This window comes from Oryctolagus cuniculus, chromosome 9 (assembly GCF_051225735.1).
Source record: "Oryctolagus cuniculus isolate XC-2025 breed Fujian yellow rabbit chromosome 9, ASM5122573v1, whole genome shotgun sequence".
NCBI lineage: Eukaryota > Metazoa > Chordata > Mammalia > Lagomorpha > Leporidae > Oryctolagus > Oryctolagus cuniculus.
Window position 1 is genome coordinate 121,121,967 of NC_142875.1, and position 23,250 is coordinate 121,145,216.

General features: G+C 38.6%; 1 protein-coding gene across 25 annotated transcripts in view; it reads right to left on the minus strand.

Moving 5' to 3' along the window:
* Window positions 1-23,250, minus strand: part of SOX5 (SRY-box transcription factor 5) — a 1,100,247-nt gene that overhangs the window by 76,180 nt on the left and 1,000,817 nt on the right. For 23 of the 25 annotated variants that reach the window (XM_089304672.1, XM_089304666.1, XM_070049491.2 and 20 more), the window contains one exon: window positions 3,457-3,603. The exons of the other annotated variants lie outside the window; for them this stretch is intronic. In XM_089304672.1, coding sequence (XP_089160798.1) covers window positions 3,457-3,603 — 147 coding nt within the window. The remainder of the gene's footprint in view (window positions 1-3,456; window positions 3,604-23,250) is intronic. 25 annotated transcript variants of the gene reach the window in all.

A 23,250-nucleotide genomic window follows, 5' to 3' on the forward strand; every position in this document is an offset into this window, starting at 1 on the left:
GTAATTGAACTTTAAAGATAAGCTATAAAATAAGTTTTTAAAGCATGTACAATTATGGCTGTAGGAACACATTCTACTTTTTCACTCATGTGAAATAATCAGTGGGCATATAAAACCATCAGGTATGGCAAAACCTTAACATTATAGAAATAATCCATCAGTAGGGTTCTTTGACTATACAGACCACAGCTTATAATGGAGTCCCCTCATCTTGGCAAAGCAACCCTTCAGTCACTTTTCTGCACTTGTTATGGATATCTAAGATAGTATCAATAAGGGCAAGTGTTGTGCCATAGGAGATTAAGCTACTGATGATGCCAGAATCTCATTTAGGAGAGCTGGTTGGAGTCCCGGCTGCTCCGCTTTGCATCCAGCTCCTTGCTCATCTACTGGGGAAGGCAGCAGCAGATGGTCCAAGTGCTTGCGCCTCTGCCACTGACATGGGATTCCCAGGTGGAATTCCTGGCTCCTGGCTACAGCCTGGCCTAGTCCTGACCATTTTGAAAAATATTTGGGGAGTGAGCCAGCAGATGGATATTTTTCCCTGTCAGTCTGATTTTCAAATAAATAAAATAAATCTTCTAAAAAAGAGATCCGAATGGATAAATGAATAGGTGCATAAATGGATGAAGTTGACTGACATAAAAATATTCCTTATTATTTATTTGTATAAATGATTTAGTGAAAAGATAAAAATAATAAGAAGTTATTCTAGGAGTTCGAAAAATATTTCAGTAGTCATTTAAAAGTGTAGTGCCTAACCTAAAATCATAAGTGGATTGTTCTAATGTAACGCATCATTCTGAAATGTGATATAAAATCATTAATAAATCAAGAGGAAAAAAAACAGCAAATAAGACCTCCCAGCTGTATCTATGTGTGACAACAACTATGATGTTATAGCTATTCATTTTACTAAAAATTAGCGTGTGGACATAATACATTTAAACTGCTGGCCATGGAGATAATAAGATATCACTACTTTAAATGTAAATGTTGGAGCCAGCATTGTGGCATGCTAGGTAAAGCCACTCATGACTCCAGTATTCCATACGCGTACCAGTTTGAGTCCTGGCTACTCCATTTCCAGTCCAGCTCTCTGCTACTGTGCTTGGGAAACCAGAGGAAGATGGTCCAAGATTATAGGCCCTGCCACTGACATGTAAGACCTGATGAAGCTCCTGGCTTCGACCTGGCCCAGCCCTGGCCATTGCAGGCACGTGTGGAATGAACCAGCAGAATGAAGATGGGTCTCTAATCTCCTTCTCTCTCTGTAATTTTGTCAAATAAATAAATTTTATAATAAAAAGTTGATAAATGTTACAGTTATTACCAAGCCCGTAAAACTTCCACGCTGCTATGATGACAAAGAAAAGCAGACCAGGCCTTAAATATACACCAAGTACAGAACACGCAAGGCTCAAACAGCTGTAGCACATCATCAAGTAGTATCTGTAAAATCCCTGCTGTCACTGGACTGTGTATACTTCTCACTGTGTATTTGTACATGTTGCTGATGCATTGTGGCCTGACGTCTTTCCTTGTCCAGGTTCAATGATACTCCCAGTTGTATTTCTCTCTTAATAATATGGAAAAGGTCTTAGGAATTTTGGGAAGATAGGGCAGACAACTTTCCAGAACTGTGAAAGACATCCTTTGTATAGCACCAGCTTCCAAAAAAAATTTTTTTAACTTCTTAGGTTTCCTCTTTAAATACTTTGTTATGTTTTGCTCTGTGTATTTCAGCAGTTACCCTGTTACTCTGCAGACACTGCCACCTGGCATTCATGGAATGGACAACAAGAATTTTCTAGGTAACTCAAATAAAAATTTTAAAAGTCATCTGGGGTTAAATTAACTGTGTCAGTTTGCTACTAAACTTCTTTCTTTTTTTAAAAGATTTGTTTATTTCTTTGAAAGTCAGATTTAGAGGGAAGGAGGGAAGGAGGGAGGAGGGAGGAAGGGAGGGAGGGAGGGAGGGAATGAACAAGAGAGAGAGGAAGAGATGTATGTCTTCCATCCACTGGTTTATTCCCCAAGTAGCCTCAATGGCCAGGGCTGAACCTGGCCAAAACCAGGAGCTAGCAGCTTGCTCATCGGGGTCTCACAAGTGGGTGACAAGTGGGCAAGTACTTAGGCCATCTTCTGCTTCTTTTCCCAGGCCATTAGCACTGAGCCGGATGGGAAATGGAGCAGCCAGAACATGAACTTGGACCTATATGGGATGCTGGTGTCACAGGTGGCAGCTTTGGTCACTACGCCACAACAAAGGCTCCAACATTTTCTCATATACTAAAATTATTTCTGGTTATTTCCTGGAATAATAACAAATAATAATACTTTATGGTCTCTTCTTACTTCTTTAATAGAAATCTTAATCTATTCACATAATATAAAAGTAAGGTCTTGGGGATGACCGCCACTTGTGATGCCACCGTCCCACACTGGAGTCCTGGTTTGAGTACCGGCTGTTCTGCTTCTGGTCCAGCTCCCTGTAAATGTGTTTGGGAAAGCAGCCAATGATGGTCCAAGTACATAGGCCCGTACCACCCAGGTAGGAGACTAGAATGCAGTTCAGGAATCCTTCCTTTGGTCTGGGGAGCAAACCAGAAGGTGGAAGATCCATCGATCGATCGATCGATCGATCTCTCTCTCTGCCATTTGCCTTCCAAATAAATGAATAATTACTTTTTTTTCCCATAAAGTAAGGTCGCAACAAGTACAACTGTCAAATCAATTATTCTGTTTCTCTCTCTGGCAGACAAGAGACTTACATTATTTGAATCTCCAGTGATCAATTTCCGTGAGTTCTTGGAAAATGTTTCCTTAGTTCCTAAAACAAATTTCTGAACTTACTTCTCTCACTATTATTACTTTCTTCTCTTTATGCGATAATGTCAATATGTGAGTGCAAGATCTAACATTGTGTTCATTCAACAGTCATTGGCACTTTAAAAACAAACACTCTGAGTGTGTCCGAATCACGTACTTTAAGGTTTATCTCAGTTGTCCTTCTTCAGGAGATCCATGCCAAGATCTCTCACTGAATAATCTCTTTTTCTTAATAATTTCCAAAGCATTTTACCCTGTAACTCCTTATATAACTTACTAGTTTGTGTCACAGTATGGCTATTTGGCTCTTTTTATAATCACCTACTGGATAAGCTCGTAAGCTCCTTGAGTACAGGATACCAATCTCAAAAATCATTGCGTCACTTGCATTTCTTACTCCAACTATCAATGCATGTTTGCTGACTGAATGAATTCACAAATGACTGTGCGTATGTAGATCTACTGTGTACAACCTACATTCACACTCATTCCTTCTACTAGACTGTTATGTCCATGTACACCCAGAACTGAGCCTTGTTGTTGGCACATAATAGACATTCAATAAATATCACCATAGGAAAGTAAAACTAAGTGGAAAAACAAAGAGCTTCTTCGGAAGGGTACCTTGCTTTTGGGTGGTGGGCTGTTTGTGCTCTTGTCTGTGTGAATGCTGGTAGGAGATACAGCAGCACCAAGGTTGCCTTGGGGTATGCCTGGCAGCTTCCCTCCTGGAGACACCTGCATTGCCGCTAGCTGGGCAGCATATAACTGCTACAGGAGAAAAAGAGAGATGAGGGGAAAAAGACTATCAATCACAAAATAAATGCACCGTTTGGGAAGTATATTCAGATGGGCTATTTTTCCTATGGGTATTTAATTTAGGAGCCTGGATGTTGCAACAAAGAAGTTGCCACCTCACCTTTCACGATTACCACACCAAAATGGACCTCAGCTTCAGTATGCCCCGGGATTCAAAGCAAGTAACAGTTGTCTATATCTACTCTTTTCCTAAGCTGTGAAAGGCACGTATGCCATGCCATTTGGCCGAGAGCTCTTTTTCTGTACTCTACAGTTATATAGTGTGTTACAAAACGATGCTGTTTCATACAATTTTTTTACTATTCTTATTAGTTCAAGCCTTGTATACCTTTTTTGTTTGATTTGTTCAATAGGGCATCTGGAATAATTTTTCTGAGTGTTAGTTGCATAGAAATATACCTTTAAGAGAGGATGGAAGGAGAGTATTGGAAGAACTTTTTATCTGGACAGTCAACCTTCATTGATAAAAGTTAACTGGATGATTGCCAGAAGTTCACTTTACTTCATGATATAAACACAAGAAATCTCAAATTATCTTGAGGATTACTGTTTTAAAGAACACTGTCCAACAACACACTCTTCCAAAGTAAGCTGTCACTTCATAATTCCTATTAGAAAACCAATAAAAATTCTTCACCAAATTATAAATTAAAAGGAAAACTTTTACTGTAGGAACTCAAGTGATGCAGTATTCTAAAAAAGATACTGTTTTACTTAAATAATCAATCAACATTTAGATTAAAACTCTTCATTTTCATTAATCACTTTGTGACCTCTAAAAAATGGATGAAAAAGAAATGACTCAGTTTCATAATGCATATGGCATGTGTACATAAATGGGTATATACAAATATTGCAATTTCCCATTTTCCATTTGTCTTGCAGTTTCAAGGATGGCTTTCACTATGCAAGCTAGAACTGAAGTGACTGATATTAAAGAAAAAGTTCTCAAGAAGAACTGTCAAACACTTCTCTGGCTTATATTTACTTTTTTTTCCCAAAAGAAAAATTTCAAAGGATAATATTTTTCAGGATCATCTATAGATGCTGATAAGTGAGATCTCTGAAATAAAATAATGAAAACTGCAGAGAGTACCTATAAACAATGAAAACATACACCTATTGCTTGATTTCCAGATACTATAGTATAAACAAAAACAGGAAATTAATATTATGATAAAAAGTATGGTTTACTTTTTATGCAAAGTAATGTAATCAGAAAAAGACTTGAAACACCAGAGAAGTATGTTTATGTTATCAATAAGATTGTGACCATAATTTCCCACTATGACCATCATTTCGTTTTCTACTAAACACATCAGATTTTTCTGGTTTTTCAAGGCAAGGAAGAAGGACCAGAAAATATCTTCTTTTAACACATTTTATTTTCTGCCCAATATATGTGTTCCTAAAATTTATATACATTGCACTGCAGAAGTGAACAAGGGCCCCAACTCTTAGAAAATCTAATACATTTTATATCTGTATAGATTAGATAAAGCAGGAATTTCAATACTGTTAGATCTTGATTTTGCCATTTCACGGGTTAGTAGGACATTTCAATAGATAGATTTAAAGAAACTGATGAATCTTTATCTGGCCATATATATAAAGGTGGATAAGCCCTTAATAGTAATGTGAATTTAAAATGTTATCTCAAAAACTCTCAAAAGAGACACACACACACATACACATACACACAATTTTTACAAAATATCATCTTGGGGTTTTTTTTTTGTACCATCTGATACTTTATTTTTTCATGGTAATGTGATATTAACACAAAGAGAACCCTTTCAATGTAGTTCAGAGATAAAATTATAAGAATATAATGATATTACCTTCTTCCCTCCCTTTCCCTCTGTGTGTGTGTGTGTGTGTGTATGTGTCTTATTTGAAATCAACTTTTCAACCTATTAGGCTTACTTTTTTATCCATTAAAATGTTTACTGATTGACTTTAAAACAAAGGAAGTCAAGAAATGAAAAACAGTTTGTTTATCACATGCTCTTAAAGCAAAATCAAGAATAACAGATGTGTACACAAAGTGAGGTCTTACAAACACCTTAACTATGGGTTGACCTTATTGAAAAGGAAGGGGCATGAAAGCCCATGAAGATTTCAAGGCCACTTGCACTGACAAACATCCTTTGGGCCATCTTCTGCTTCTTTTCCCTGGACATTAGCAGGGAGCTAGACTGGAAGAGGGGCAGCTGGGACGTGAACCAGTGCCCCTATGGGATACCAACAATGAAGGCAGTGGCTTAACTGGCTATGCCACAGTGCTGGACCCCACATACATATTTAATAAAACAAAAATCTGGTTGATATCTTCCTTGGGAAGACAGCAGAAAAAAAAAAAACAAATATAAGGTATATTATGATAAATACACTTTTATGAATAAGTAACATTCATAACAAATTGAAACACACTAAGCACAAAAGGCTGAAGCCAAAAAAGAGTACTCATGTCCTTAGCCTACACAGACACACAGTATTTTGGCCACTGCAAAATAACCTGATTGTTTACCTTGATATTCATGAATTAGAGATTTGAAATTTCTAAAATTACCCAAACCCTCAGCTTCCATTCTAGTCTTTGTATTACTTAAAACATGACATGCTAATTGCTGTTCCCTTTCTCCATTCTCATATATCTTCAGACAACATCTTTTTTAAGAAAATGACCACAAAACATTAGGATGCAATCCTTTATTGATTACCCTGGTAATCTGCTGATCACATCCTGTCTTCCTGTTGTGCTCATGTGTTCACAGGTATATTTATATGTAACAGTACTTCACAAAGTTCGTGGAAAGCAGAATTGAACAATCAACTTATTTTGGGGCATTAATTTTTTGAAATCCATACCAACTTCATCAAACATGTATTTTCCACAAATTTTTTGAAGACTCTTGTATTCACGGAGTTCAAAATTCTGGTTTCTACCGTAAGTCAAAATGGAAAAACACATAACCATGGGACTATAAGTATACCGTCATCATATGCCACTCTCAAAGGTGTCGAGAGAGAGAAAATGAGTCTGCCATGTTTGCATAGGAGAGATGTAGCTAAGCTTAGCATGAAAAAAAAAAAAAAAGGATTCTAGTAAGAGAGAACAACTTATTAAACAAAGTCACAGGACCTGGAATAAAGCAGCTGTTGCAAAGGGAATGAATGAGATGGTGTGGGACAGTGAGGGTAGAAAGGGCAGTGACCAAGCTGGAGAGTATCCTCTGCACAGAGGAAACAGCACTGTGTTCACAGGATGAATTCACTTTATGGAAGCTCTTGAAATAGATGCTAAGGGTTTACACTGCATACGGGGCTAAGACAAAGTCACTGAATGAGAGTGTACAAAGTATTTCAGAATGTCCATACACTATGGAATTAAAAGGCAAATTTATCGTGGTGCAAAAAAATTATTGAAATCCGTGCATCATTTTTCATGTTATGCACTTCTGTGAACTTTCTGCAGTCTCCTGGTATCTATGTTTTTGACTATGATAATAAGACAGGAGTATCAGCTATGAGGTTACAAAATTTAGTAGTGGTAAACTTAAGTTTAAAGAACTGTGAAGATGAAGAAGGAATAAATGATTTCAAATTCATACCACAGTGAATACAAACAGCGAGGAAAAGCAAAAAGAAACAGAGGGTGGAGGATGACTAGTGTAATTTACACAAAGTCTTCATTTTATGATAAGTACCCACCTATCATATAATCTTATTTGTGTATACAGTCATCATAATATATTATATCTCTGTTATACAGCCAAGACACAACTCCTTTTTTATTTTTTGAAAACAGGAAAAAATAACTCACAGAGAAAGATTTTATAGAACCCTGCATTGTGATAGCAAAAATGCTACAATCATTTAATCATGAATTTCCTCATTCAACAATTTAAGAAGCATATTCTATCCAACTAACTAACTTATTTATTGGAGAGGGCGAGAGATCAAGAGCGCTTGCTTCCCACTTCTGCTGTTTTGCTCCCCAAATGCCCACAAAAGCCCAGGAGCCAGGAACTCCATCCAGGTTTCCCACATGGGTGGCAGGAACCAGCTAATTGAGGCATTGTCACCACCTCCCAAAGTCTGCATCAGGAGGAAGCTGGAGTGAGCAGCTGGAGCCAAAGATTAAACCCAAACACCCTGAAGCTGGACCCAGGTATCTTAACCAAACAAGGCTAAAAGCCCAGGTCTTTCATTTTTATTTTTTTAAAGTATGAAAAATATGACGTTCTCCACCTATAACAACGTAAGCTCAAACTGTGTTCATCTGGGCAAGCTTAGTATCTTTTTTCACATTTTTTAAAGGATTTATTTTAAAGAATTAGAGAGAGAGGGAGAGAGAAGGAGATATCTTTCATCTACTGGTTCACTCCCCAGATGGCCATAACAGCCAGGGTTGGGCCAGGCTGAAGCCAGGAGCCAGGTGTTTCTTCCAGGTCTCCCACTTGAATGGCAGGGACCCAAGCACTTGGGCCATCTTCCACTGCCTTCCCAGGCCATGGCAGAGAGCCGGATCAGTAGAGCAGCCGGAACACAAACTGGCACCCATCTGGGAAGCTGGCATTGCAGGCGGTGGCTTTACCTGCTACGCCACAATGTTGCCCTCTTTTTCCTCATATTTTATGATCCTGTGTACCAGAGTCCTACTAGGCAATGGATTCAAAGTTCATGGGTAGCGTTATTTCTGCTGAGCTGTAATGGTCCAGTATGGGGGTAAAAAAGAAAAAGTGTAATGTGATGATGAGGAACGTATATTTTATCTTTTCCTAATGAACTGAAGCCATTTTGGGGGAAAACTGTCTAACTGTATTTGGACAATTTGTTTTTTATACCATGCTGGTTACAGTTGTATTTTCCTATGAAGACACTGATTTTACTCAGACATCTTAAGAAGGTATTTTTAGGGCTAGCAAAGGAGAAATTCCACAGAACAAACTAGACTACTGCATTAATTCCTAGAGACAGTAAATTCCTGCCACTTCTCTTTAATGTTTCATTTTCTCCCAATTGCTAAACCATTTCTTCCCTCACCAGCTTCTAGCTTGGGGTCTAAATGCCATCTGGAGTATCTGGACCAAAAGCATCAGGGACAAAAATACCCATCAGGATTTCTTGCCTCCAACTACTTGCTGCCTAGTAAATTCCTTGAAGGCAGGAATTACATGCTAATTATTCAGTGTTTTACCAGAAAATCCTAAAAGCAAGGAAGAGCAGAATTAAGGTAAAAATGGATCATTTAAAATAATGTATTATTATTAAACAGATCTTCAGTGCATATTTTATATATGAGTAATAGTAATGATGAGGCAGAAACAAATTTTTAAAATCTGAAAGGAACCTGGCATGTTTCTACTATTTGAATTAGAAAAAATGGTGCATCAGTGACATTAACAAAACTGGCATTCATTCATTCACTTCATTTACTTGTGAGCAAAGACGCATGAATTCAAACATCTTATCAGCATAAGAAAAAAGATATTCTACTATGTTTACTGTAGCTATAATTAAAATAGTAATAATAAGTCAATTTGGAAATATGAATAGAAAAAAATGGGTGATGATTATCATAAAAAAAGTTAATGTATTTTCAAAAGACAAGAGAACCAAGCCATTAGGCATATGAATATTCTTAAATATTTTGGAAAAGACAAATGACAAATGCCTTACTCCTCATAAATGAATATGCACATTGATCATGTGCTGAATCTTAAATATTTATTATTTGCAGAATAAAAGGTATTTAGTTGGAGTTCTGATGGTTATTAGGCAGAAGCTCTTCTTTGCCATCTTTTTCTCTTACTTCAAACTTAATTTTCTCCCTTTTTTATATTCAGTTTACCAACATTTCCTCCATCATCCTTCATTCTGCTCTCTACCTCTGTGAATTCATTTTTCAAGATTCCACATGTAAGCAGGTTCACATGGTGTTTGTCTCTCTGTGCTTACTTCACTTAATGTAATGTCCTCAGGGTTCATCAGCAACACAGACGTGATGCTACAGAAAGATGTGGGAAGCAAATGACAGTGTCTGGTGTGATTCAACGACCTACTACTCAGGCAGGAATTAGGAGATGGAAATGTCTCTTTCTTATTGTGAAGACAGTGCAAATAGAGTCATCTCCCTTGTCTCTCCTTACCCTCACTTATTTTCTCCTCCCAAGATCACCAACTGCATCACACTGCATAGGTGAGCTGATTATAAAGACATCTCAAGAGAAAATAAAACAGTATTAATGTTGTGCCTGAAAAATATCTCTCCTAACTGCTGTATGATAAAATGAAATGATTCCTACACATAATTGTGAACTTGAACATTACCATTAATTGAATGTAATGTGTCAAGAGACTACACAACCATTTAATAGTGTTTTCACTAAATTAATTGTTTAAATTTCTTTTTATGAGTAGAGTCAATTTTCTCCAAATTAAATATCATCAGATATGAATCTATCTATAAAAGAGAAAGGAAGGTATGCTATAACCAAATACAAGTAAATTTTAAGTATTTTTAGTATTCAATCAGATGAGACCAATGAGATTATTTAAGTTCACACCAAGAGTTTAAGTTGTAGTCCCTCGTCACACTCTCAACAAGTTGCTGCACAGAAGTAAAAGTAATCACTTCCATCACTCTGCTCCCAAAATCGGTACATCTGAAATACATGAACTATGTTTACGTTCACCTTAAAATGAAAAAGAAAAAAAGAGTAATCACTTCTAAACTTTTCCTTAAGTAAACATATGGACCTAAGTTTTCAAAAAGAACATTATAGGACTGAAATCCTTCTGATTAATAATACCTTCTAGATCAAATATACATGTAGAAATGGAAGAGGGTTTTTTTTTTTTTTGTAGTCCCAGAATGGAAATTAGGTATTAACAGGTAACATACAAATACTATGTTAAATGTTAAGACACTTGGGGCCGGCGCTGTGGCGTAGCAGGTAAAGCTGCCACCTGCAGTGCCGGCATCCCATGTGGGCGCCGGTTCGAATCCCGGCTGCTTCAGTTCCAATCCAGCTCTCTGCAATGGCCTGGGAAAGCAGTAGAAGATGGCCCAAGCCCTTGGGCCCCTGCACCCGCATGGGAGACCCAGAAGAAGCTCCTGGCTCCTGGTTTCGGACTGTCGCAGCTCCGGTCGTTGTGGCCATCTGGGGAGTGAACCAGCAGATGGAAGACCCCTCTCTCTCTCTCTCTTTCTCTCTCTCTGCCTCTCCTTCTCTGTGTAATTCTGACTTTCAAGTAAATAAATAAATCTTTAAAAAAAAGAAATGTTAAGACATCTAAAAATGTATGTATTGTCATCCCATTTAAACAATAATTCAGTTTGTACTTTTAAAGTTTAAATTAAACCCAAAAGGCTGTATGTTAGATATGATGTATAGAAACAGAGTTTAATTTGGGCTGGTGTTCCAGTGTAACAGATACAGAGGCTGCCTGTGACAATGGCATCCCATATGGGCACTGGTTTGAGTCCTGGCTGTTCTACTTCTGATCAGCTCCTTGCTAATGTACCTGGGAAAGCAGCCAAAGATGGCCCAAGTGCTTAGGACCTTGCATCCACATGGAAGACCTGGTAGAAGCTCCTGGTTCCTGACTTTGGTCTGGCCTTGCCCACGCCTATGGCAATCTGGGGAGCGAACCAGCAGATAGAAGATCTCTTTCCTTCTGTCTCTCCCTCTCTCTCTCTCTAACTCTTTTAAATAAATACAATAAATCTCAGAAAAAGAGTTTATTTCTTCCTCCTTTTTTTTGTTTTTAAGGGAAGGGACAGGGAATAGCATTCATGAGGAAAACATTCAGAAAGCAATTTCAAGGCTCCATAAGTGTTATCTTTATAGCTTAATTTCAGCTTCTTAATGTAACTTAAATGTGGAGTTTAAAGAGGAGCTAATGTACTGGAGAAAATCTTTCAAAACATATCAGCATGTTTCAATGCGAATAAATTTGCTTTGCACATTATTTTTCATAATGTTTCTTCAGAGAAAATTATCAGAGCAACTTGAGTTTAAACATGGACTTTCCTTAACACTGTCAGCATTTTCAAGTGTACTGCCTGAAAAACAGGATAGGCCTTAAATTTGCTGAATACCAGGGCAAAAGTGCAAACAGAAACATACGTACCAAGTCTACAAAAATTTACAATTTATAACTCAAGCTAATGAACTAATAAAATATATTCATTCTCCAGCCTTGACAACACTGTATCAGAATAATATGGATACAAATCAGAAGCACATCAGACACCACCTCACACTCATTAGGATGACTTCATTTAAAACACACACACACACACAACAAAACAGAACACAACAAACGTTTGCAAGGCGGTGGAGCAACTGGAACCCTGATCATTGCTGGTGGGTATGTCAAACGTGGCTGCCACTGTGGAACATAGTATAGTGTTTTCTCAAAACACACTGACAATCACACTATGACTCAGCGCTGGCACTTCCGGTTATAGACCAAAAAGTGCCGGAAAAGATGTCTGAACAGCAGTGTTCACGGCACTCTTAGTCACAACACCCACAAGGCAGAGAGAATGTCTATCAGTGGACGGACAGACCAACAAAACGTGGCACAAACAATGGTATATTATTCAGTCTTAAAAAGGAATGATGTTCTGACACTTGGATGACCCTTGAGGACATGATGCTACGCTAAGTGAATGACCCAGACACAAAATGACAGCTACTGGATGATTCCACTTACATGAAGTACCTCGAGCAGTCAAATTCATCGAGACTGAATATCTCTATGGTCATCCACAGGTGGGGGAAGAGAGGAAATCTAGAGACTGATTAATGGGTACACGGCTTTGGTTTGGGAAGGTAAGTTCTACAAGTGGGTGCTGGGGATGGCTGCACAACAAGGAGAATGTACTTAATGTCACAATCATTTACTTGAAAATGGTCAAAATGGTAAATTTCATGTTGTGCAGGGCAGAAGGAAGGTAACATGCAAAGCTGTAAGGTTAAAAATGTTCAAATCAATCAAGAACGCATGTGTATTAAGCATTTATGGTTTTTCTATACATAATGTAAGAAATTATTTTTAAAAAGAGACCTCCTCTCCCCTTTTACAATTTTTTTTTTTTTTTGGACAGGCAGAGTTAAATAGTGAGAGAGAGACAGAAATAAAGGTCTTCCTTTCCCATTAGTTCACCCCCCCAAGTGGCTGCTGCAGCCAACACACCACACTGATCTGAAGCCAGGAGACAGGTGCTTCCTCCTGGTCTCCCATGCGGGTGCAGGGCCCAAGCACTTGGGCCATCCTCCACTGCCTTCCGGGGCCACAGCAGAGAGCTGGACTGGAAGAGGAGCAACCAGGACAGAATCTGGTGCCCCCAATTGGGACTAGAACCCGGGGTGCCGGCGCCACAGGTGGAAGACTAGCCAAGTGAGCCGCGGAGCAGGCCCCCTTTTACAGTTTTTACAATATAAGAACAAGTTCTTGCTACTTCCCCTATGCCAGCTTGAGGTTGATTTATTTTGTAAATCACAACTACTAGGGCAATACTAGAAGACATTGAAGAAGGATTCTTTCACTTAGCACAGTGTTTCTGAAGCCTTTCTGTGCTGTAGTATCAGCAGCCCATTTCATTGCAAGGCCTAAGAATATTCCTTTACATGGCCATATCAGATTTATTTACCCAGTTGAGGGACAATGAATTGTTTGCAATTTTAGGTTATTATGAAGAATCTTGTTATGTATTTCCCACATATACATTAAGTGCTTTTCATTTCTCTTAGTGATCCAATTCCTACGATTGGATTTGATGAGTCATATAATAAGTTCATGTTAACTAAAGAAACTGCCAAGTGCTTCCCAAATGTCAGAACCATTTTACATTGACATAGCAGTGCATAAAAGTTCCAGTTCCTCTACATTCTAATCTATACCTGACAGTGTCAGTGTTTTCAATTATGATTCTTCTAAATTGATACAAAGTAGCATTTCATTGTGATTTTGAGTTACATTTCCCTAATGACACTGAGCACATTTTCATTTGCTTATTATCCATTCTTATGTCATTTTAATAAAATATATTTTCAGCTCTTTTTTAAAAGAAATGGACCGTCTTATTGAGCTATAAGATTTCTTTATATATTTGCTTTTTATTTTAAAGGATAAAAAGTATCAGGGACACTGTGTGAAGATCACTTTAATAGCAGTGTATAGCTATTATCATTGAATACATAATAATACATATAATAAGAGAGCAACACAAATAAACACAGCTTTTCTCAAGTCAATGTTTTATATACTTACACAAGAGTGTGTAAACACTTTTTTTTAATTTTTTAAAAATCCTGATAGAGAAAAATACAGTGAGCATTTTCAGGGGCAAAGTGCTCTTGATGCTCAGAACGGAGTGCTGGGTCAGCCAAGGGAGGCCTCTCAAAGTTGAAGACTTTTGCTAACCACTGAGCTGACTCCTGGGAAAAATGAAGGTTACCAGGTCAGGGTACAGGCAGCTCTCATGACGGACACTACCATTCAAGCTTGTGTGAGAGTAAAATGAACACGAGTAGTTGGTTAGAGTTCTTTCCTGGTGGTGAACCCAGAAAGTGAGATGGGGTCTGGGGATGGGAAACAATTCTCCCACTGCTGTACCAGCTCCCTAACAGACCTTGTCATAAAGTGATTGGTGAGGGTGCCTAGGGCAACAAGGAATGAGCTGTCACTCTATCTGGAATCCCCCTGGGGATGAATTTAGCTGGAAAGGAGTGGCAATCAGGGTGAATCAGGGACCAGAGTCACCAAGAGGAGCAAGTGTGGGTACACACCACGTTCAGGATCTTTTATCTGTGTTCACCATTCCTACAGAAACACGAGGCAAGAAGGAAATATGTCCACCTGAAACAGCAAGCAAACTTGGCCTTGAGAGTGAATGGCCATGACGTCACTGGAGCACAACTATAAAAAGCAAGCAGGTTCATGCAGGAGGAGTGGGCGTTTCATTGTCAGGCCATGCAAAGAAATGAGCTGAGTGGACAAAGAAGCCTAAAGGCCAGGCAGTGGGCTCGTATTGTCAGAGGCAAGTTCAAGATGGCGGGAGGACACGCTACAAGGGAAAAGAAACCCTGTCAGTTTCGGAAAAGAAATGATCTTCCTTCAGAGAAAACAGCTGAGCCACTTTGGAAGCCTGCCTGAGGAGACCAGGGGATTGCTGGGCGGGGCTCCAAGGCAGATCCCACTGTCACTATGACCCCCCACCTCCTGGGAAAAGCTGGTTGATCCAAAAGGAAATCATCTCTGGGCGTGATATAGTTGTACTTTTAAAAAGCTACAGTGAACCCATGTACAGAAACTATAACGTTATTTACATAAAGCTGTTATCAAATATTAATCATTACACTGCTAATCCTTATTATTCCATTCCAAAGCCAGTCTCCCACAGTGTGACGCTTAGAACACGAAGCTATCCATGAGGGGTGCGGTGCGGCGAGCATGTGAAGATGGCATCCTACAATAAATTAAAGATATATTTGAAGTTACTTAAATCTTAAGACCCTTCGCACAGGAATGATGCCCCCATGCTGTTTCTGTCACACTGCTGAAGCCTATAAATAAGAAACACTTCGCATGTACTAGATTTTTAAAAGCTTTCTTCATTTCATTACACATTAATACAGATACATCCTGAACAGCAAGAAAAAAAACCATCTTGACTTTTATAACTGAAGTCGTTCCTTAAAGAACCAGATATATTTTGTGTCATGCAAGAAAACACCAACTGATAGTTTATCTCTCTTTCCTTCACTCCCTCCCGTTTCCCTACTCCACAAGCCATCTCCGTGTACTGCACAGTAATCCATTACAATATGTTCCAACATCTGCCTCCCCATATGAAGTATGACCTATTCGATTGACCCTTTTTATGCCGCTCCAGACTTGCTGTTCATTACTGTGGGAGAATGAACACTTTGCATCTATTCCTGAGGTCACCAACTAGTAAATACATCTCCATTTGGCAAGGTAAGGAGAACACTGGCTGGAAGGCTCTTAAAATCTCTTTCTATATCAGTGACTATACTACTTTCTTCAATTAGCTTAATTTAGGGGAAAAATACTGCTGAATTTTCTTTCAAAGCAACAGTAGACGAGAAAGGCTTATTTACCAGGAGGCAAAATTCTGTTGTTTCCAAATATTCGTCATTTAAGATAGGAAAGCTGAGTTATCACAGAAGACTTTTTGAAGCAAACACTTCTCTCTGGGTAAGTTCATAATTGTGAAATCATTGTTCATTTTTTCCCAATAGATTGTGAAAACGCATGTTGGGGCATTGGGTGATAGGCATCAAACCCTTAAAAATATTCTAACACAACAGAAACAGACCTGGAGTGTCAGCGCACATTCAGCCAGATACCATGTGTTTTGTATGTTATAAAGGCAACTTCACATGCAGAATGTTTTCTTGTTGGACTCTTGAAAATACTTGACAGGTGCACCGAGAGGAAGTACAAGAACCACCATGACTTTCTCAGGGAACACCACGGGCTGATCACTGTGATAGAAGCTTGCATGCTATTTTCAGGGATCACCAATAACAATTTTGTGTGGTTTCGCAGAGAGGAAAAGCTCACACCAGCCTAGTAACTTGCCAAAGGTTAAATAACTAGTAGTATCAAAGAAATCTAACACCACAGTTCTCCTCTGTGCAATGTGTCATAAAAACTTCTCATACGCAATACGGGAATTAGAGTCATGTTAGTATGGGAAAGCATAATATTACTATGGAAAAGCGCTTTCAAACTCCAACTTCATGGGATGAACTCACCTCCCTCCTGAATCCGCCTACCTGCTGACCACAAGAAAGGGGTTTCCCCTACACTCTGACTCAGTAATGCTCTCCCAAAGCAAGGGTTAAACCACTCAAGGGTTAAAGAGTTTGCTGCGTAAGTGAAAACAGAACTCCTTGAAGAAAACACATAGCCAGTTAAGGTCTATTTTCTTCTTACACTGTTAGTAAAAACAGACAAAACCCAAGCCCGGTTAAAAAAAAAAGAGAAGTTTTTACAGCAGATCACCTTCTTCCTTCACTTTTTCCCTTCTAAACTTGGCGGATGAGGAAAGTACTGCAAGGGTGGCTGCCCACGCTCCATACTGGAGTATCTGGGTTCAATTTACGGCTCCAGCTTCTGGCTAATGGAAACCCTAGGAGGCAGCAGTGATGACTCATGTAACTGGGCTCCTGACACCTGGGGGAGTCCCAGATTGAGTTCCTTCCTCCTGGTGTCAGCCTCCCCCACTCCTCTCCAGCTATGGCAGGCATCTGAATAGTGAACCAGTGGACAGGAGCACACTACCCCACCCTGTCTGTCTCTGTCTCTCTGTCTCTGTCTCTCTCTCTGTCTCTCTGTCTCTCTCTCTGTCTCCCCATCCCTTCTCCTGTCTTCCAAATTATTAATTTTAAAAAATAGCATTGTATATTAGTATTGGTGTTGGCTCATAGAATATCCAATTTAAGATACACAAATTTCCGGTGAAATGTGAACACAGAATAGCAGCAACAGCAGCAATCGTTATCATCATCATCATCATCACAAAAATTCACAGCATGCTTACTATATCCCATGCACACGCTGCATTTCCCCAAGACTCCTCAAAATCAGAAGATAGCATTCTTATTTCATGGCAGAGGACACTGAGGCCTAGGAAAATAAATACCATTGTCAAAAAGTCACACAAATAACAGAAAACGCTGAGGCTGGAATCCAAGTTCTTGTGCTTTTTCCAGAGTTTGTGATTCTTACTGGTTTTTTTTATTATTGTTTGCTTTTCATTTAATTGAAAAGCAGAGATTCAGAGAGAGAGAGAAAAGGAAAGAGAGAGAGAGAGAATATGAATATGAATATGAATATGAATCGGAAGATCTCTGGTTCACTTCCCAAATGCCTGAAACAGCCAGGGCTGAGCAAGACAAACCTAGGGGCCTGAAACTCATTCCAGATCTCTCATGTGGGTGGCAGGCATCTGAGTATTTGCACCATCATCAGCTGCCTCTGGACTCAAAAGAGGAGCCAGACTGGAACCCAGGCACTCTGACAACGGATGCAGGAATCCCAGTGGTGTCCTAACCTCTGTGCCAAATGCCTGTCCTAAAAGACTGCAATTCTTAACCACCATGTCTTACAACACACCTTTCTGGTCAATTTCACACTGCCACAGTGTCTGCATGCTCTGAGGCAAAGAGTTAGATGGGTGTGGAGACGGTAAGGTGGAGAGCATTTCAGACAGGGACTGGGCTCTTGTGGCTTTACTACTGCGGAAGCAGGACCAGAAAGTGAGATGTTTCCAAAAGGAAGATTTTTTTTCCCCTGCATCTTTCATCTGTCTTCTTCCTTTTGGTCAAAGCAAGTACAAAATGTTTCAGCACAGATTTCTGCTTCTCAAGTTACTTAATTTTTGAGCCATTTCAAGAATCTTAGAGAGGAATCTAATGAAATATAAAGAAAGCTGTTATATTTTTCATCGTCTTTTATCATTGATGCTTTTATTCATTCTGAGATTTATAAAACTTTACTTGCATTCTAGGTTCTTAGCTCCACAACTCTTCCATAGAGTAAGAAAGCAATCAATGAAATAATTACAAAGAGGAAATGTAAAACCACCAATGTGGTAAATACTACAAAATACAAAGATGTATATGGAAGCAGAGAAGTAAATGCTTTTGAGAGAACATGAACAAGAACTACGTTCCAGGCAGGCAGACGAGGGAGAATTCCCTTTAGCTATGAATACTTGGGGACATCAGAGGGATGAGCTATGTAGCCACATGGAGTGGGAAAAACTAATGGAGAACAACTGCGCTGAGTGAGAACATGACAGAGGTGGCAGTGGAAGCAAACCATGAGGCACCAGTGCTGGGAGCTGAGGTGTCTAGAAAGATCAGTGGGAGGCTACAGTCATTCAGGAAAAGGAATGACATGATTCCATTGATACTCCGATAAGAGAAATCCAGATATGACAGAGAGAATTGATTGGGAGGGGTTGGCTCACCTATGACACACTTGTATTTTTAGAAAGTAGACTTTATCTTTATTAAAATGTTTATTTATATGTTTTCATCTATTCAAGAGAGAGAGAAACATATTTCCATCTGCTGGTTTACTCCCCAAATGCCTCCAATAGCCAAGAGTCCAGAACTCAATCAGGATCTCCCACACAGTTGGCAGGGGCACAAGTACTTAGACCACCATCCCTTGCCTACCAAGATGCACTGGCAGGAGACGGATTTGAAGAGGAGCAGCCAGGACACGAACCAATACTCTGATACTTGATGCACGTACTCTAAGAGGCAGCTTAACCTGCTATTCCATAATGCTTGCCTGTAAATCTACATTTACCTACCCACATGTTTACTTGTTTACAATGTATTCAAGGGTGGGTGTTTTTTCACAACAGGTGAAGCTGCGTGGTAAGACTGTATCCCATAACGCAAAGTGTCTGGTCCAAGTCTCAGTTCTTCCACTTAAAATCCAGCTTCCTGCTGATAAACACCTCGGGAGGCAGCAGATGATGGCTCAAGTACTTGGATCCCTGCCACCCACATGGGAGACCCTGAAAGGCTTCCTGACTCGTGATTCTGACCTGGCCCAGCCCTAGTTTTTGTGGGCACTGGAGAAAGGAAGTACTGGATGGAAGATCTCTCAGTAGTAAACTGTTTTTCAAATAAATAAAAATAAACAAACTTAAAAAGTAGAAATGACTCAAAATCAGTTATAGAATTTAGATATATAATTTTCAACATTTGGGGTTTCATTTAAATATCTGCTCTTGACTTTATAATTTATACCAAGAACTTGACCGTATAAACTATTCTTTAATTCAAGTTCACCTACCATTATTTTCTAGACCACGTGAAAAGAATACAGCACAAATGAGACATTTAGACCATTCAAAACACATATAACCCTTAAATCAATTAAAATAATAAAAATATACTTCAATAACCACCTTGTATTAAAGTGTACTTTTATCTCAGTGGGTTTTCTGATTATAACTGGTTTCCTTTTCAGTTGCACAAGAAATAATCTTCACATATATATTACCAAAGTAGTCCAGAAAAATAATCAACTATTTTGACTACTGCTCTGTCTTAAATTGATTGACTGATTACGTCAATAAAATTTATTGGGCACATACTATGTGCCAAGCATTGTTATAGACACTTGAAACATATCAGTGAACACCTGTATCTACCTTAATAAAAGCCTTTTTATATTTATTTCCCAAGAAAACCTACAAGAGTTTAATGTTTCATTATACTGTCCACTAGTTGTCTTAAGCTTCTGTATCTGCTACTACATATTACTTATGGATACTATGAAGAAAGGCTTATATGTCCATAATTCTTAACATATGTTCATGATTCTTAACATATGTAAATGAATTTTATTTTTAAAAGAACTGAAGTCATTCTTAAAAGTGTATAATTCAGAGACACAGGCTATGGATGGTTCTTGAAAACAGTATGCTGCATAAACCACACATAGAAAGAAAATTACTGTAGGATTTCAGCTACAATATAAACTACCTAGAACTGGCTATTCACAGACACAGAAAGTAGAACTGGTTACCAAGGAATGGGCAAAAGGGAATGGGGAATGAGCAATGATTGTCTAATGGGTACAGAGCTTTAGTTTGGGATAATGCAAACGTTCTGGAAACAGAAAGTAGGGATGGCTATCCAACATTGCATATACACCTAATGCTACCAAAGTGCGCACTGAAACTAGATAAAATGATAAACGTTATGTTATACATGTTTTACCACAATTTTAAAAGCTACACGATTAAGAGAGTATTAGGGAAAAAAAATCACTGTTTTCCAGGATTACATTAAACTTCATTTCTTTAAAACAAATTTCCTCCTGCTTTGCTCTGATGTGTTGCGACATTAATTTCAGAGAACAGATGTAAAGGGGAAAAGGGGTATTGTTATTTTAAAGTAAAAGGCTGTTGGAAATATTAAATTCTTTTAAAAAAAATACTCACTAAACATTACCCCAGGCTTTGGAAACAAATACAAACAAAAGCAAGAGGACAGCACACCTGATTCTAAATCGACCAAATCCACAAGCTGATGACTGCTCAGAAACGGAAGCTCCAAGATCATGGTGATCCTTCACCGACCGCAGAAGTGCAGCATTTGGCAGCCCCCCGTAAAAGGCAGTTTCCTCTCCCCTTTCCCTCCTACTCCAAAGCTAGCTTCTTTTTCATATTCAGATGACTGTTTATGAGCTCAATCCTGTTTCAACTGTCACTCTGTACATCAAGAAAAGATAGATGGGACACACCAAGCCCAACCTAAATGACCTTTGGATGTGACAAGAGTTTTAGGTCAGCCTTGCTAAATGGAGGCCTTGGTGTATCGAGACATGCCTTGGGGTGAAATTTACAGTGAATTTATTATCTCCCAATGCCCTTTGGACTGCTTCCCACCATCAAACACCATGGCAGCACTTGGAACAGGAAGAAATACATTAACTGGAATCTGATCGTTTTAAAAGGTTACAGCTGCCCAAATATAATTTAATTTCATACTTGCCCTTTGAGGGTTTGGTGTATATTTTCATTTTATGACTGCAAATGATAAAGCTCTTAAGATTCCAGGCAATAAAAAGAGAAAAAAAGTATTTTAAGGGTTAGAAGTCTATTCAGTTCATACTCAATGAGTGAAGTGACAACTTAGCTTTTTTTCAAAAAAAATCTAACATTTCTCTTTTTTATTTGGATCATCTCTGATTCTTCTTCTGATCCTATTCTTTGAGGTTTGGCTGGAATCAATACATGACTACCAACCTCAGATCCCAGCCAGTTTGAAAGTAAAAAGAGTGACGTTAAAAAAAATGAAGACAAAGTCATTGTAATTTAAAGGAAAATACATTAGTGAAGAAAACATATAAATTTCCAGTAGCATTTTCTCTCATTTAATTGGGAAAATTTACCCATTAAAGTACCAACATCATATCAACTTACCATTGATCCTAAACTTTTCTATGTTATCACACTTCCACAAATTCTAATAAATGGTTCACAAAATCTTCTATAAATACCATCTTAAAGTCTCATCAATTTACTCAGTAAATATTGAGAAAGAAGAGAGAGATTTGGTATTGCTAACACCACAGAATTATCAGTTACAAAATCAAAAATAAAATTCAGATAAAATAGCTTATAGTTATATTATTTAGCCATCAAAAAGACAAATTATAAAACCAATATTTTCTAAAATACCATACAATTTAGTTTGATTTGTATATATCTCACATTTGTCCAAATGAGCATAAAGAATGAATGGCAAGTGGTCTGGGTGTGCAGGAAAGCAAGAAGCTGGGGCCACTGCTCACCATTTGAGGAAACACAAGTATAAAGGACAAATAGTAGACCATTAAACAAACAAGGTGAAAGCAACTCTGTCCCTTTCAGCTGATGCTATGAAACCAATTGTGCAATACTTTCTTATGTTAAAAATAATGGGCTATCGGGACCGGCGCTGTGGCATAGCAGGTAAAGCTGCCGCCTGCAGTGCCGGCATCCCATATGGGTGCCCGTTTGAGTCCTGGCCTGGCTGCTCCATTTCTGATCCAGCTCTCTGCTATGGCCTAGGAAAGCAATGGAGGATGGCCCAAATGCTTGGGCCCTTGCACCTGTGTGAGAGACCCAGAAGAAGCTCCTGGCTCCTGGCTTCAGACTGGCACAACTCCAGCCATTGTGGCCAACTGGGGAGTGAACCAGCAAATGGAAGACCTCTCTCTCTCTCTCTCTCTCTCTCTCCCTCTATCCCTCTCTCCCTCTCTCCCTTTCTCCCTCTCTCCCTCTCTCTCTCTCTCTCTTTCTCTCTTTCTCTTTCTCTTTCTCTCTCTCTCTGCCTCTCCGTCCCTCTCTGTGTAACTTTGACTCTCAGATAAATACATAAACCTTTAAAAAAAAAATGGGCTATGCTTCCACCTCTAAGTTTTCCCTTGTTCAGAGAATTCACACTTCCTTCTCCATCTCTGAAGCACAATTTGCAAACATCCAATACTAATGTGACATTGCAAACTGTTGTTTATGCTATGGTCTAAATGAAAGATTCTTTCCCTGATATATTTGGAATACTTGGCCTTATTAATTGAAAGATTAATTATACATGGAAACATTTTTATAGTAGTATATTGAAGATCTAGGATATTATGTTATAAATTCTATTTATACCAAAAACAAAAAGAAAAAAAACTAACAATCCCAGATATCTTTGTTTTACATTGCCCATCCTGGCCATTTGATACTTCCAAATCCAATTCTTGAATCTTGTGCTCATGTACTAATATACTATGAGATTTGCTCAGCTAACAAATGCTTCTAAAGAAAATAGTTCAATTTTTTGCAGTTATGAGAATAAGAAAAAAAAAAGTAACCAGAGAATCAGATCTTGATGAGTGAGAGAGGAGAAAAGAATTGAGAAAAATATATGAGAAGAGGTAGAGATTAACAGACGAAGGTAGCTAAAAATAGGGAAGAAGTTAAATGAAGAGAAGTAAAACAAGAAGACAAAAAGGAAAGGAGAGGAGAACAAGAGAGAAGGAAGG